A 15647-nucleotide genomic window follows, 5' to 3' on the forward strand; every position below is an offset into this window, starting at 1 on the left:
CTTATGCTGTTTCAAGATATATATATAATTCATTGCGTTTATTGTAACCCACCAAAAGCTAAAAGCCTGAAAGAATTGGCCTTATTTTTGAAAAAGGAGAGCTCCCCAAAATGTCAACAAATCTTAATTAAAATCAAATCATCAGTTTAGGCATATCAAAGAAACCTACCGCAGAAGATTCCAGACTAAAAGAAAGATCACAAAGCCGTATTTATTTGCGTTTTTATTTGTTGTTTTTATTTCAGGGGTGATCGTATCGAAACAATGCTCTAGAAGGTCGAGAAAGGGGTCATTCAAGCGAAAATACAAAGTTCTATTGCTCTTTTTAAGTGACCAAAGAGATTGGAAGGCAACTATCCCACCTGAAACGTCCCATTTTGTTAAGCACAGCTGGAAAGTCAAATAGTCATTTTTATGGTGATGACAAGACCCTTGCCCAACAAGCCCTTGAGAAAAGGCTGTAAGTTGTAAAATTTGCGCATTGTTTACACATATTATTTGTTATTGAGTATACAGACATTTTTCGGGGAAGGGAATTTTTCTGGGGGGGAATTTCAACGGGGGGAATTTTCTGTGGAGAGAAAAGTTTCCAGGGATGAACTTTCAAGGGGAAGGTTTACATGGGGGAATTCACCAGGATTCCTGTGCAAAATTCTTTTCATATGTTTTACTTCCTCTTTGGTGACTCAGTACATGCAGAAATGTTCAAGGGAAATTGTCCAAGCGAAATTTTGAAAGGGGTCTCCTTGGAGATTGTTTTTCATGGAAGAAAAATTTCATTGGAGAAGGGAGATTTCCTGGAAACATTTTCGATGGAAGGGGGATCTCCGGCTGGATTTGAATAAAGATCATAAATTAAATGAAAAAAAAGTATTTTTTAAACGATAATAGGCTAAGGAGAATTCCAAAGCCATCGCACAGCATAAGGCTAACGAAATTGCCAGTACCAGCGAGATTGTCCATAATTCGCCTCCTGCTTTATGGCGTCTTCGAGCTAAGAACAAATCTTCCAATGGCTCACCCTGCATGCCAGAAAAAGACTGGTGCGACTACTTCAGAGACCAATTTTCAGCCCCTAATTATTTTTCAAAAGTAAATGTTTTCAATATTTTCTTTTCCATTGAATTTGATGTTGACTCATTTTTTTCTTTACCCTGTTTTAACTTTCAATTAATTTACTGATAATATACCCACGTTTGTACAATTTACTCTTTGTACATACTTGTACAAATTTCCTGTTTTGCCGTGTTTGACGCACAACAAACAAATTTTGTCCTAATAAAATTTGCCTTTGGCAATTCAGTGAAATTTCTTTTTTTATCTACGCACCAATGTTTTTCCCTATATCTAGTCGATTTTTATAATAGTCAACACGGGCAAAAATAAGAGAAAAAAAGTTGGAAAAGAATATTATAATAGATGTATCCTTCCTCAGATAACATAGTCAATAAACTTGAAATCCCTCACAAAGAAACAGGATATTAGCTTTCAGATTAGTTTCCATGTGAAGCAGATCCTCAAATTTGCATAATTAAAGATTGAATCCAGCTTCTATGTAATTTTACACTCAGAAAAAGGACGTTTATCGTTTCTTAGCAATTTCTTTTCATTGAAAATTGAGAAACTTATAATCTTCACGTGTTGCTTCAGAAGTCCAATGACGGAAAAACAAGAAATACTATTCCTGAAGAGATACTCAGAAGAACGAGTTTTCAAAAAAAATGAAAGAGAGTTTTGTTTAAAAACCTAAGGAGAACAGTTCAAACAAATCTTAATCTTCAGTTAAATCTTGACTCTCGTCTTTTCTTGTAAATTAAATAAATAAAAAAGGTTTTTTTAAATGAAAGTAAGGAGCGACGTTAAAACTTAAAACGAACTGAAATTACTCCGTATATGAAAGTGGTTTTTCCTCCTCAACGCCTCTCTGTTTACGCTAAAGTTTGACTCTTTCTCTTAACTCTACTTCTTAAAACAGTAAAAAACTTTAGCGTCAAGAGCGGGGCGTTGAGGAGGAAAAGCCCCTTTCATATACGGAGTAATTTCTGTTCGTTTTAAGTTTTAACGTCGCTCCTTACTTTCATTTAAAAAAAACTGTTTTTTTATTTAACTTCTGGACATTTTTTAATTAATACATGTTTTGATCTTGGCTCTCAACACATAAATAATTAAAACAAAATTTACATATTAATTTTTTTTTGGCTAATTGGCTTTCTCATGGTTTTAATCGGAAGATTTTGAGAAAAAAAAAGAGAGGGAGGAAGCCTAGTTGCCCTCCAATTTTTTGATTATTTAAAACGGCAACTAGAACTTTTAATATTTTACGAACATTTTCATTAGTAAAAAATATACGTAATTTACGAATTAACTTACGTAACGAACTTCTATATTCGTATGTTTTTTATTACGTATATGAGGGAGTTCACCCCTCGTCGAGGTATCGACGAGGGGTGAACTCCTCATTTACACTAAAGCTTAAATTCTGTCCCAATTCCTCAAGAATGACCCCTGAATCACAAAGGCCACAGAATAAATAGTTGAAATTACTAAAAATACTTTCGCGAGGAGATAATACCCTCGTATGCGCAATAATTTCTGCTCGTTTTAAGTTTTAATGCTGCTCCTCACTTTCAGTAGAAAAAAACTTTTCATATTTATTTTTTCATTGTTTTTTAAATAAATACTAAAAAATCTTGCACCCCCTTCATTGAAAGTCTCTTCCCACATGAGAAGTTTTTCCATAGAAAGATCCTCCCACTCAACTCCTCCCCCACCTCAACTTTCCCTCCCAAACCAAAAAATCCCCCTGAAAACGTCCGTACACTTCCCAGTAACCACTACTATATGTAAACATAGGTCAAAGTTTGTAACTTCCAACCCCTCCCACGGGGACTGCGGGGGAGTAAGTCGTCCCCAAAGACATAGGTATTAGGTTTTTCGACTATGTTGAATAAAATGGCTATCTTAGAATTTTGATCCGGTGACTTTGGGAAGAAAATGAGCGTGGGAGGGGGCCTAGGTGCCCTCCAATTTTTGGTCACTTAAAAAGGGCACTAGAACTTTTAATTTTCGTTAGAATGAGCCCTCTAGCGACATTTTAGGACCACTGGGTCGATACGATCACCCCTGGGAAAAAAACAAAAAAAAACAACAACAAAAAAATAAACACACATCCGTGATTTGTCTTCTGGCAAAAAATAAGAAATTCCACATTTTTGTAGACAGGAACTTGAAACTTCTACAATAAGGTTCTCTGATACACTGAATCTGATGGTGTGTTTTTTGTTAAGATTTTATGACTTTTAGGGGGTGTTTTCCCCTATTTTCTAAAATGAGGCAAATTTTCTCAGGCTCGTAACTTTTGATAGGTAGGACTAATCTTGATGAAAGTTATATATTTAAAATCAGCATTAAAATGCGATTTTTTTTATGTAGCTATTGGTATCAAAATTCCATTTTTTAGAGTTTATATAGAGAAATATATATATATATATATATATTTATATATATATATATATATATATATATATATATATATATATATATATATATATATATATATATATATATATGTACATATATATATATACATATATATATATATATATATATATATATATATATATATATATATATATATATATATATATATATATATATATATATATATAATATATATATATATATATATATATATATATATATATATATATATATATATATACATATATATATATATATATATATATATATATATATATATATATATATATATATATATATATATATATATATATGTACATATATATATACATATATATATATATATATATATATATATATATATATATATATATATATATATATATATATATATATATATATATATATATATACATATATATATATATATATATACATATATATATATATATATATATATATATATATATATATATATATATATATATATATATATATATATATATATACATTATATATATATATATATATATATATATATATATATATATATATATATATATATATATGCTGTAACTTTAATTGAGTTTCATTTACTTTAGAAAAGCTTTCAATTGCATAGTTTTGATAGTTTTTAACACTTAATTCATCGCTCCACAATAAAACATGTATGACAGCAGTCGCGCAGCTACTATTAGTTTATCATATATATCGTATTATCATATATTATCATATATATATATATATATATATATATATTATATATATATATATATATATATATATATATATATATATATATATATATATATATATGTACATATATATATATATATATATATATATATATATATATATATATATATATATATATATATATATATATATATATATATATATTATGATAAGCGAGTTATAAAAAATATAATAATAATAAACTCACCAAGGCTCAATCTGATGGGAAGAAACAGCAAAAAGAACTGCATTGGATTGTTAGAAGACTGATGAAACTCCCTTGTAGACTCTAAGCTATGGAAGAATATAAAAAAGTCAGCCAATTATAACGCTTAATTAGCTCATAGATATTGGGATTGTATCTGTTTTTTCCCTGAGACGTTGCCCAATTTAATTCGACTAGCCCCTCCTCCAAATGCTTAGAAATTTTACTAATAGCCTCTGCTTCACATGGATGTAGTTTACCATTTAATACTTTCTAAGATAAAATTTAGAGACAATAATTTTTTCCAAAAACAAGGATACCACAAGCCAAGACGGTCCAAATTTTCTCTTAAAACTTCATAATTAGGTGTTATGTGTTTTTCCTTCACACTTTAGAAATATATATATATATACTAGCTGTTGGGGTGGCGCTTCGCGCCACCCCAACACCTAGTTGGTGGGGGCGCTTCGCGCCCCCCCCCAAGCCCCCCCGCGCGCGTAAGTCGTTACGCGCCATATTAGTTACGCGCCATTGTAGTTGTGTCCCTATGTCCCACCTGTGAATATAGATATATATATATATATATATATATATATATATATATATATATATATATATATATATATATATATATATATATATATATATATATATATATATATATATATATATATGTTTTTAACTACGTAAAACTTGCGAATATACAACATTCTTTGCTGTCCCATTGTCTGTGCATATAAATAGATAGTCAGATTTACCGACTCTTGAACATGCAACATATAATGGTCCATGGGAAAACAATCCGTATTCAGATCTATACCTCATGATTCTAATGATTGCCCTTGAGCTTTGTTGATGGTGATTGCTAATCGACCATTCCCTGAGTCGCCATCGTCATTTATATATCCCCCTGTGCACCCCGGCGTCCCCTTTGTAGTTATGTCCCTGTGTCCCGGTCGTCATTTATATTCCCTGTGTCCCGGTCGTCATTTGTGTCCCGGTGTTCCAGTCTGTGATTTCTCTTTGAGTGTCCGGGCGTCATTTATATTCCTTGTGTCCCGGTCGTCATTTATATCCCCCTGTGCCCCCGGCGTCCCCATTGTAGTTGTGTCCCTGTGTCCCGGTCGTCATTTATATTCCCTGTGTCCCGGTCGTCATTTGTATCCCGGTGTCCCGGTCTGTATGTACATTCGTTTTTTAGTTTTGTTTTTCTCCTTTATTTTTTTCCTTTTTTCTTTTTTTTCTTTTTTAGTTTATTTAGATTTTTAGATTTTTTAGTTTTTTTATTAGTTTTTAGTTTTTTGTAGTTTTTACCATTTTTTTAGTTTTTTTAGTTTTTTTTTTACTTATGTCCTGGTCGTCATTTATACTCCCTGTGTCCCGGTCGTCATTTGTGTCTCGGTATTTTTTATATTTATTAATATTTTTTTAGTTTTCTTTTTCTCTTATTTTTCAGTTTTTTCCTTTTTTTTAGTTTTTTCTTTTTTAGTTTTTAGTTTTTTTTTGTTTTTTACCTTTTTTTAGTTTTTTTTAGTTTTTTTAGTTTTTTAGCTTTTTTAGTTTTTTTATTAGTTTTTAGTTTTTTTTTAGTTTTTGCCTTTTTTTAGTTTTTTTCAGTTTTTTTTAGTTTTTAGTTTTTTACCTTTTTTTAGTTTTTTTTAGTTTTTTAGCTTTTTTAGTTTTTTTTCTTTTTAGTTTTTTTTGTAGTTTTTATCTTTTTTAGTTTTTTTTCTTCTTTTGTATTAGTGTGAAATAATTCAGACGTCATATGCGGACAAACACGACGTCACTCGACAGACAGACATAACCCACAAACAACTTATTTTTATATATATTTATTCATATTTTTTTAGTTTTCTTTTTCTCTTTTATTTTTCAGTTTTTTCCTTTTTTTTAGTTTTTTTCTTTTTTAGTTTTTAGTTTTTTTTAGTTTTTACCTTTTTTTAGTTTTTTTAGTTTTTTTAGTTTTTTAGCTTTTTTAGTTTTTTTATTAGTTTTTATTTTTTTTGTAGTTTTTGCCTTTTTTTATTTTTTTCAGTTTTTTTTTAGTTATTAGATTTTTACCTTTTTTTAGTTTTTTTTAGTTTTTTAGCTTTTTTAGTTTTTTTTCTTTTTAGTTTTTTTTTGTAGTTTTTACCTTTTTTAGTTTTTTTCTTCTTGACATCTAAGAAAGGAAGATGACTTTCTACCTCTAATTCTTGAGTAAATTTATTTTTGGAGTATATACATACACACACACACACACACTTATAAATCCAAGGAGTTAAGCAAGTGAAGGAAAGACTAGAGAGATTTGTCACCATGCTCCCATAAATAAAAATATCATCTTTAAAACGAACCCAAAGTTTCGGTTTAAAAAAAAAACCTTATAAAATGGCCTTTTCTTCAAGGTTTTCCATGGAGATAGCTTTCCTCCACTTGCTAAACCCGCACATAGTGACCTTTTTCTCAAAAGAGAAGCCGATACTTTAGTGATCCCTAAAATAAACATTGAACCAATTTCCCAATCACATAATCACTTACATCATTCACCCCTTTGGTCTCAAAGGGTATCCGCAAGAAATGCAATGGCTAATATCAGAAATCAGGTGACCTAGTTCTCCAATTTATTCATTTGCTGCTTTGTTTGTTTGAGTGAATGAATTTTTTCTTGTATTTCTCAGTTGTTGCTTAGTATCCATCGATGGAAATTCATATTTGTTGGGATTTTGTGCAAATCGCGGATATTAGCGTATAACTCACTTTATTGTTGTTAGATATTTGATTTTAATTCTTTAATTTTTGGTCTTTTATTAAATTTTTATGCGTTTTTTTATCATTAGTTTTGTTGTACTTTCCGCGTTTCTTGTTTGGTTTTTGCTTCTTCCTTGATCATATTATTTTGTTCGCGCTAAAGAAGAGAGGCAGTTGTTCTCTGGAAATATTTGCTTTCGGCGTTTTCTTCAGTATTTTCATTTGACTTTTAAAACCCCATTTTTGATCTTTTTATGCTCAGTTAAATCCCCAGATTAGGCCAATTTCTTCCCAGAATTGATGAAGATAGAAACGTATTACCACCGCTTATGATGTAAAAAGTAAATTAAATGCAAAATAAGATAGATTAAGTTATCCTCTCATACGCACTAAACACTGCCCGTATCCATTTTTGCCTTATTCAGAATGTATATACAGCGTTTTATAATTGCTGGTCCAACGCATCTTCTTGATATTTTAGTTTTTTTTAAGTTTGAGTGCCGTTTAGTTGGAATTTATTCTTAGAAATGGCAGCTTGTATTAACAAAATTATTCTAATACTTTCGATTTACTCAGGTGCGTGTGTCGATTCCAGAGCATATCCGAGGAACATTTTTAGAAGATTAGCCCAGCAAACGATTCATAGTAGCTCCTAACTACTCAGAAAAGTAGTAAGACTAAACATGCCACCCTTTGCTACTAAAACATGTATATGGATAATGGCAAATTCATAATTTAAGGTCATTACCTCAGAGGTTGAGGGCTTGATCTTAAATTGGTAGACATACTAATTAGATTTTTCAATGTTTTTTGACGAAAAACCACTGTCTTGAAATTTTTGTACAATATCAGGGATATTGCAGAAGACTCGGTAACATAAAAGAGCAGGTAAGGGAGGCTGGTTACCCTCTATTTCCTTCCAACCGTAAAAAGGGCACTAAGACTTTTCATTTCGCATCGTATGAGCACTCTCCCATGTTTCTATGGCCACACCTCACTACGAAGTAACCTTTTGTAGGGTCCTATTTGCTTGGGGGGGGGGGGGGGTAATATGTTTTTCTATTCTTCCTACTTTATTGAAGTCTTTTAACACAAGGGAAAGATGTAAGACTTGAGCTTATGGAAGATTTAAACTAACCAGGGAGAACAATTTTTCATCCCTTTCCTGACCCCCCCTCCCCAGCAAAATGAGTGATTTTTTACACAAAGAACGAACTCTGAAAGTTTTGGGCCACAGGATATCCAAAATGATACAGATGAGTCTCTCCTTTCGAACACATCGCTTTTTTACACATTGACAGTTTAGAAAAACCAAAGCCAAAACTTTAGCATTGTTGTAGTAATGAGCCATAAACCTTCAGCTGAACTGAACTCTAATGCAACACAAGCCCCGTGCAGTTGAACCCTCATCTAAAGAAAAACTTGCCGTTAATCCCGATTCAGGAGTAATAACTATTATTTAAATTCATATTAATAGCAAAAGTTATTTTTGGATTTTTGTTGTTGTTGTTGTCAGTTTTAAAAAGAACTGGAAACGCTGATGAGTCTACCTTTTCTGTTCTATTTCTCCAGTACTAATAGGGCACTAGAATACCGTAGTGAACTGTTTAAGATGGTTTGAAAGCTTATGTTTGCATTTGGGCAAATTTTTATAGTTTCGTCATGACAACATCATCATAAAATGATTTATGGCTCCAAAATGTAATTTTAGTCTCTTTTCAGGAGTGGATAGGCTAGAAACCATGATAGGGTTATCCCTGAACTCCCCTTGATCGAACCCTTAAACTGGTTTTTAAAATGCCCTCTTAAATATTACCCTTCCCTAAGCCCTTTGAAAGTCGACTAATTAAAAAAAAAAACTTCCCAAAACCACGATAGGTCTACCCTTGAAATATCCTTGATCGAACCCTTAAACTAATTTTTAAAATGCCCTCTTGAATACTACCCTTCCTGATCCGAAATAGAACGTTCTCTGTAGAACGTTCCGAAATAGAAGGTTCATCAAAAAATGATCAGAGAGCATTTGTCCAATTTGTTCCAATTGGGAAAGCAGAGTATGCTTGATCCTTGGTGTGTCTGAAGAGGCTATAGGTATTAAGGTGAAGATCCAGGGAATGTTGAACAAAATCAAAAGACAATATGTGCATCCAGATGTGCATCCGTATCTGCAATATCATATGCAGCACTATAACACTGCTTAACTAAAGAGCGACGTGGGTTCTTTTCCGAAATAGAAGTATTTCATAAAAAAGTAAAGGCTGTATTAAACTCAAAATAATCAGTAATAAATTCCTACAATAATACAAACTACAACCGACCAGAAATTACTAATAAACAAATAATGAAACCCAAAACGGACAGAAATTATATAGACAATCATGACAACCAAAGATACAACAAGAACTAATACAAATGAATAAGTAAATTTAAACCAATTAAGGCTTAAATTGAATACACAAATTAAGCTTAAAACGAACAAAGATTACTACAAACAATAGTATGGCTACTACCTCCTTCCTTAACTGTAAAAGTCTAAAGCCTAGCGTAATTTCCGCTTTATTGAAAACGAATTATATTACAAATATTTTCTTTTTACTTACAAAATTGAAAAAAAATTAATTAAAGAAATAATATTAAATAATGAAAAAAATAAAATTGAAAAGATAATATTATTATCTTGGCCCTAGGAGATGTTAGGACATTTGATTTCCAATCATTGAGCTTCCTCCTAAGTTTATATGACCACCCTATCCATAAGAGCCATATATGCCCAGGGGCATGATTTGTGAACCTTGCCCCAGGGTTTTGGGGTTTTGTATCATCCCGGGAGTCATTGTTATATGAACTTTGGACTATTTAACATAATGGCTATCTCAAAATTTCGACCAGATACATTTGGTGAAAAGATGGCTTAGAGAAGGGGACTAGTTGCTCCCCGATCACTTTTGACTGATAAAAAGCGAACTAGAAATTTCTATCTTCGATGAAATGAGCCTCCTCCAAAGTTCATGCGACCACCCTTCCATAAGAACCTTATATGCCCCGGGGCATAACTTACAACCCTTACTTTGGGTTCTGGGGGGACCTGTCAATCCTGGAAGCATTGTTATAATATCTTCGGACTTTTTTGAATAAGATTACTATCTCAAGATTTTAATCGGATACATTTGGGAAAAAGAAGGGTGGGGGAGGCTAGTTGCCCTCCGGTCACTTTTGACTCTTAAACAAGATTTATTTCCTATCAAATTAGCCTCCTCCAAAGTTTCTACAACCACACCTTCCATAAAACCATATATGCTCCTGGGGCGTAACTTACAACCCTTGTTCCCGGGCTTTAAGGGGTTTTGTCAACCCTGGAGTCATTGCTAAATATTCTTTGGACTATTTTTAGCAAAACGACTTTGTCAAAATTTCAATCGAAGACATTTGGCGAAGAGCGGACATGGGGGCTGTTTGCTCTATGATCACTTTTGACTCTTTAGAGAACTAGAACTATCGATTTAAAATCAAATGAGCCTCCGCCGAAGTTTATACGACCACGCCTTCAACGAAAATCTTATACGCCCCCAAGGCATAACTTAAAACCCTTGCCCCCAAGTTCTCTGTGGTTGTGTCAACCCCAGAGGCATTATCATATGACCTTTGGATTAATTGGAGTGAAATACATTTGGGTAAAAGAAGCTTTGAGGGCGGCTATTTTTGATCACTTTTGGCTCTTAAAAAAAGGAGTTCGAACTTTTAATTTTCACTCGAAGGAGCCTCCTTCAAAGTTTATACGGCCACTCCTTCCATAAAAGCCTTATATACTTCGTGGCACAATTTACAATTGCCCCCGAGCTCTGGGTGATTATGTCGACCCCGGAGTTTTTTTTAACTGATCTTTGGACTATTTGGACACAATAGTCCGAATTTGGACACAACTATCCGAAAACTTTGATTGGAAGCATTTGGGGAAAAAGTGTCGTAAGGGCGGGGGGCGGGGGCTAGTTGCCCTACAATCACTTTTGATTCTTAGAAAGGACACAGAAACTTTAAATTTTCAATCGAATGAGTCCCTTCCAAAGTCCATAAGACAATCCCTTCCATATGAAGTGGCTCTAGGAAAAAGAGTAATAAACATTGAAGGCTTTGGGACTTTACTATAGGCAATGCTATAGCGTTGCCTCCAAAAAAACGAGGTTTCAAAAAAATAACAAGTGAAAAAATATTCATCCAAATACAATGCTTATTCTTTAATGCCAGATGCTATTTATTTTCATTTCAACACTATAATTAATTCCGAAACAAATTCGTCAGAATTACGAAAAAGTGGTTGATACAGGGATATATTTTCGTTTTCTTCCTTTTTTGCTCCAGCGTCATCTGGTCACTGGAATATTGCAGGGGCGCTGAAATGGGTAACCATCCGAGGTTCTCGGAATTAGTGTATTAGTGCGGGTTTCCTACAACCGGCAAAGGGGATGTCATTTACTCGTTGATCTTACGTCGAATGACTTAAACAAGTTACTTTTACGGTAACTTCAAAAATCAAACCAGATATAAAATCTGAGTTTTCACTTGCTCCTTGGAAAATCCTAACCCAAGGTAAAAATAATGAAAAGCTTGTCGTTTTCAATAAAACCAAAAATCTTTATCGGGCCAGGATTTTGGCGATAAACCCATTACGGAAAATTTCGTTCAATTTGGAAAAGGTCTGGGGTTAACCAAATGGGTAAAAAAAGAAAGTAAGTGCCGACACTAAGCCCTTAAAGTCCAAACCGGTGGTGCTGATTTCCGTTTCAAGGCCCTTCAATAGGTATTTATCAGTAAAAAAAAACCGTGAACGGTGGGAGAAGCAAATTTTGTTGAATTGAGTCAAACAGGGCTGGATTTAAATTGGGTTTGAGCTACATAAGTGTTGAATTGAGCTAAACAGGGGTAGATTTATACGGGTTTCAGTTGAATGAGGGTTCATTTAAATGATGTAAGAGTTGCACGAGGTTCAGTTGAATGGGGTTGAGTAAAATATAGATAGAATTAAACGTAGGTTGAGTTACACTGGGGTCCAGTTAAAGGTGGTTCAGTTGCAAGAGGGTTCAGTTACACGGGGTTCTATTACATGAAGATTCAGTTGCACGCACACCGCCTTATAAGAATCATTTCTTATTCTTTCCCTGGGGTCACTTCAAATAAGAAAACGATCGTAGAAACCTCGAAGGGGGACCACTCGATTGGAAATTCAAAGTTCTAGTGCCCTTGTTAAGAGTAAAAAATGATCAGAGAGCATTTGTCCAATTTGTTCCAATTGGGAAAGCAGAGTATGCTTGATCCTTGGTGTGTCTGAAGAGGCTATAGGTATTAAGGTGAAGATCCAGGGAATGTTAAGAGGGCAATGTTGTTCAATGTTGAACAAAATCAAAAGACAATATGTGCATCCAGATGTGCATCCGTATCTGCAATATCATATGCAGCACTATAACACTGCTTAACTAAAGAGCGACGTGGGTACAATGTCTCGCTTTTTTTTAGACCAGGACACTTCGTATAAAAGAAATTGTGTTAGAAGCTTCAAAAAAGGCTGATTCAATAGGAATTTGAAAGGCTAGTGCCTTTTCGAATAGTCAGAAGATTGGTGTGTAAACTGTCCCCCATTCCCATCCTTTTCTCAAACAAATCCAACCAAAATTTTGAAATAGCCATTTTGTTCAGCGTAGTTTAAAGATCCAGAAATTATGTCTTTGAGGATGACAACAACCCCCCCCCCCACAGCCATCAGGGAAACAGTTGTAAGTTATGCTCTGAGGGCATAGAGGGTTTTCTTTGAAAGGGTGGTCGTATAAACTTCGAAGGAAGCTCATTGGATTGGGAATCAGACACTCTAATTGCATTTTTCAGAGTCAGAGCGATCGGAGGGCAACTAGCCCCCCCCCCCCTTCACGTCCTCTTTTCCCCAAATATGTCTGATTTTGAGATAGCTATTTTATTCGAAATAGTCTCAAGATCATATAACAAGGCCTTCGGGATTGAAACCACCCCTCAGAACCTGGGGGTAAGGGTTTTAAGTTATGATCCATGGGTATATAGGCCTAAGGTTTATATAGAAGTGTGATTTTGCAAACTTTAGAGAAGGCTATTTTAGTTGGAAATTATAAGTTTTGGCTCCATTTCAGGAGTCAAAGGTCATGGAGGGCAATCAACCCCCTCCCCTCTCTGGAATCTTCTCTTCCTCAAATTCCTCTGATCAAAATTATGAGATGGCCATCTTGTTCAAAATAGTCGATAAAATATATAACAATGCCTCCTGGATTGATGCAACCCACTAGATCCCTGAAGTAAAGGCTGTAAGTTAAGCCTTGGGAGCATTTAAGGTGAAGTTAGATATAAATTACTGAAGATATGATAAGATTTCTGAAAATGGGGAAGTACACAGCAATTTTAGAAAATCACCTTTATCACCTTTCTCACAGAGGTGTTTAATCAAAATTTTTCTAAAATTACTGTGTACTTCCCCATTTTCAGAAATCTTATCATCGACACACGCACCTGAGTAAATCGAAAGTATTAGAATAATTTTGTTAATACAAGCTGCCATTTCTAAGAATAAATTCCAACTAAACGGCACTCAAACTTAAAAAACTAAAATATCAAGAAGATGCGTTGGATCAGCAATTATAAAACGCTGTATATACACTCTGAATAAGGCAAAAATGGATACGGGCAGTGTTTAGTGCGTAGGAGAGGATAATTTAATCTATCTTATTTTGCATTTAATTTACTTTTTACATCATAAGCGGTGGTAATACGTTTCTATGTTCATCAATTCTGGGAAGAAATTGGCCTAATCTGGGGATTTAACTGAGCAAAAAAAAAAGAAAACGACCAAAAATGGGGTTTTAAAGGTCAAATGAAAATACTGAAGAAAACGCCGAAAGCAAATATTTCCAGAGAACAACTGCCTCTCTTCTTTAGCGCTAACAAAATAATATGATCAAGGAAGAAGCAAAAAACCAAACAAGAAACGCGGAAAGTACAACAAAACTAATGATAAAAAAAAACGCATAAAAATTTAATAAAAGACCAAAAATTAAAGAATTAAAATCTAATATCTAACAACAATAAAGTGAGTTATACGCTAATATCCGCGATTTGCACAAAATCCAAACAAATATGAATTCCCATCGATGGATACTAAGGAACAACTGAGAAATACAAGAAAAAATTCATTCACTCAAACAAACAAAGCAGCAAATGAATAAATTGGAGAACTAGGTCACCTGATTTCTGATATTAGCCATTGCATTTCTTGCGGATACCCTTTGAGACCAAAGGGGTGAATGATGTAAGTGATTATGTGATTGGGGAATTGGTTCAATGTTTATTTTAGGGATCACTAAAGTATCGGCTTCTCTTTTGAGAAAACGGTCCCTATGTGCGGGTTTAGCAAGTGGAGGAAAGCTATCTCCATGGAAAACCTTGAAGAAAAGGCCATTTTATAAGATTTTTTTTTTTAAACCGAAACTTTGGGTTCGTTTTAAAGATGATATTTTTATTTATGGGAGCATGGTGACAAATCTCTCTAGTCTTTCCTTCACTTGCTTAACTCCTTGGATTTATAAGTGTGTGTGTGTGTGTGTGTATGTATATACTCCATGTATATACTCCAAAAATAAATTTACTCAAGAATTAGAGGTAGAAAGTCATCTTCCTTTCTTAGATGTCCTGGTTCATCGAAAAGATACATGCTTCGAGTTTGTTGTCTATAGAAAACCCACACATAGTGACCGTTACTTAAATTATTCCTCTAATCATTCTCCTGGTGTAAAAAGAGGAGTGGTCACTTCTCTAGTTGACAGAGCATTGTAAGTTTGTTCTCCACGTTTCCTGAATTCAGAGCTTGACCACCTTAGAGACATTTTATCTGGGAATGGTTGTCCAATTAGTGTAATAAATTCTGTAATTTTCTGTAATTCTATCTCATAAGGGACACAGTTAACGCAAACCAAAGGGAAATACGTCATCCACCCCTTGTGTCTCAAAGGGTATCCGCAAGAAATAAGAAATCAGGTGACCTAGTTCTCCAATGTATTAATTTGCTACTTCGTTTGTTTGAGTGAATGAATTTTTCTTTTATTTTTCAGTTGTTCACTATTATCCGTCGATGGCAGTTCAAATTTGTTTGGATATTTTGCAAATCGCGGATATTGACGAATAACTCTTGTGAGGGGCAGAACACATTTAGCGAATGAAGAATGAGAGATTGACGAAGATCCTCCTTATCACCCTCTCATCTTGGGCCAAACGAAAAGTAGGTCATCCCCAAATAAGGTGGGAGGAGGTCGATAAGAACAATTTAAAAGACACTGGAACTTCTTGCGAAGTTTTAAAGAGGAAGCTTTAAACAGATTAAGATAGAGAAGGAGCGTGAGTGGCTGTGTTTGCCTCAAGCAGCTTGGTGGTTCAGTGAGTTATCATCAGTAGTATTAGTAGTAGGAGGAGGTTTAAGAGCAACACAAAC

At 33.7% G+C, this 15647-nt stretch overlaps 1 protein-coding gene across 1 annotated transcript in view; it reads right to left on the reverse strand.

Annotated features, from left to right (window-relative positions):
* LOC136038002 (cell adhesion molecule Dscam1-like) overlaps nucleotides 1–15647 on the reverse strand; it is a gene marked incomplete at its 3' end in the record, with an annotated part of 141671 nt that overhangs the window by 122291 nt on the left and 3733 nt on the right. Inside the window, 1 exon segment of the mRNA XM_065720917.1 lies at nucleotides 4424–4509. Coding sequence (XP_065576989.1) covers nucleotides 4424–4466 — 43 coding nt within the window.

This window comes from Artemia franciscana, chromosome 17 (assembly GCF_032884065.1).
Source record: "Artemia franciscana chromosome 17, ASM3288406v1, whole genome shotgun sequence".
Lineage (NCBI taxonomy): Eukaryota > Metazoa > Arthropoda > Branchiopoda > Anostraca > Artemiidae > Artemia > Artemia franciscana.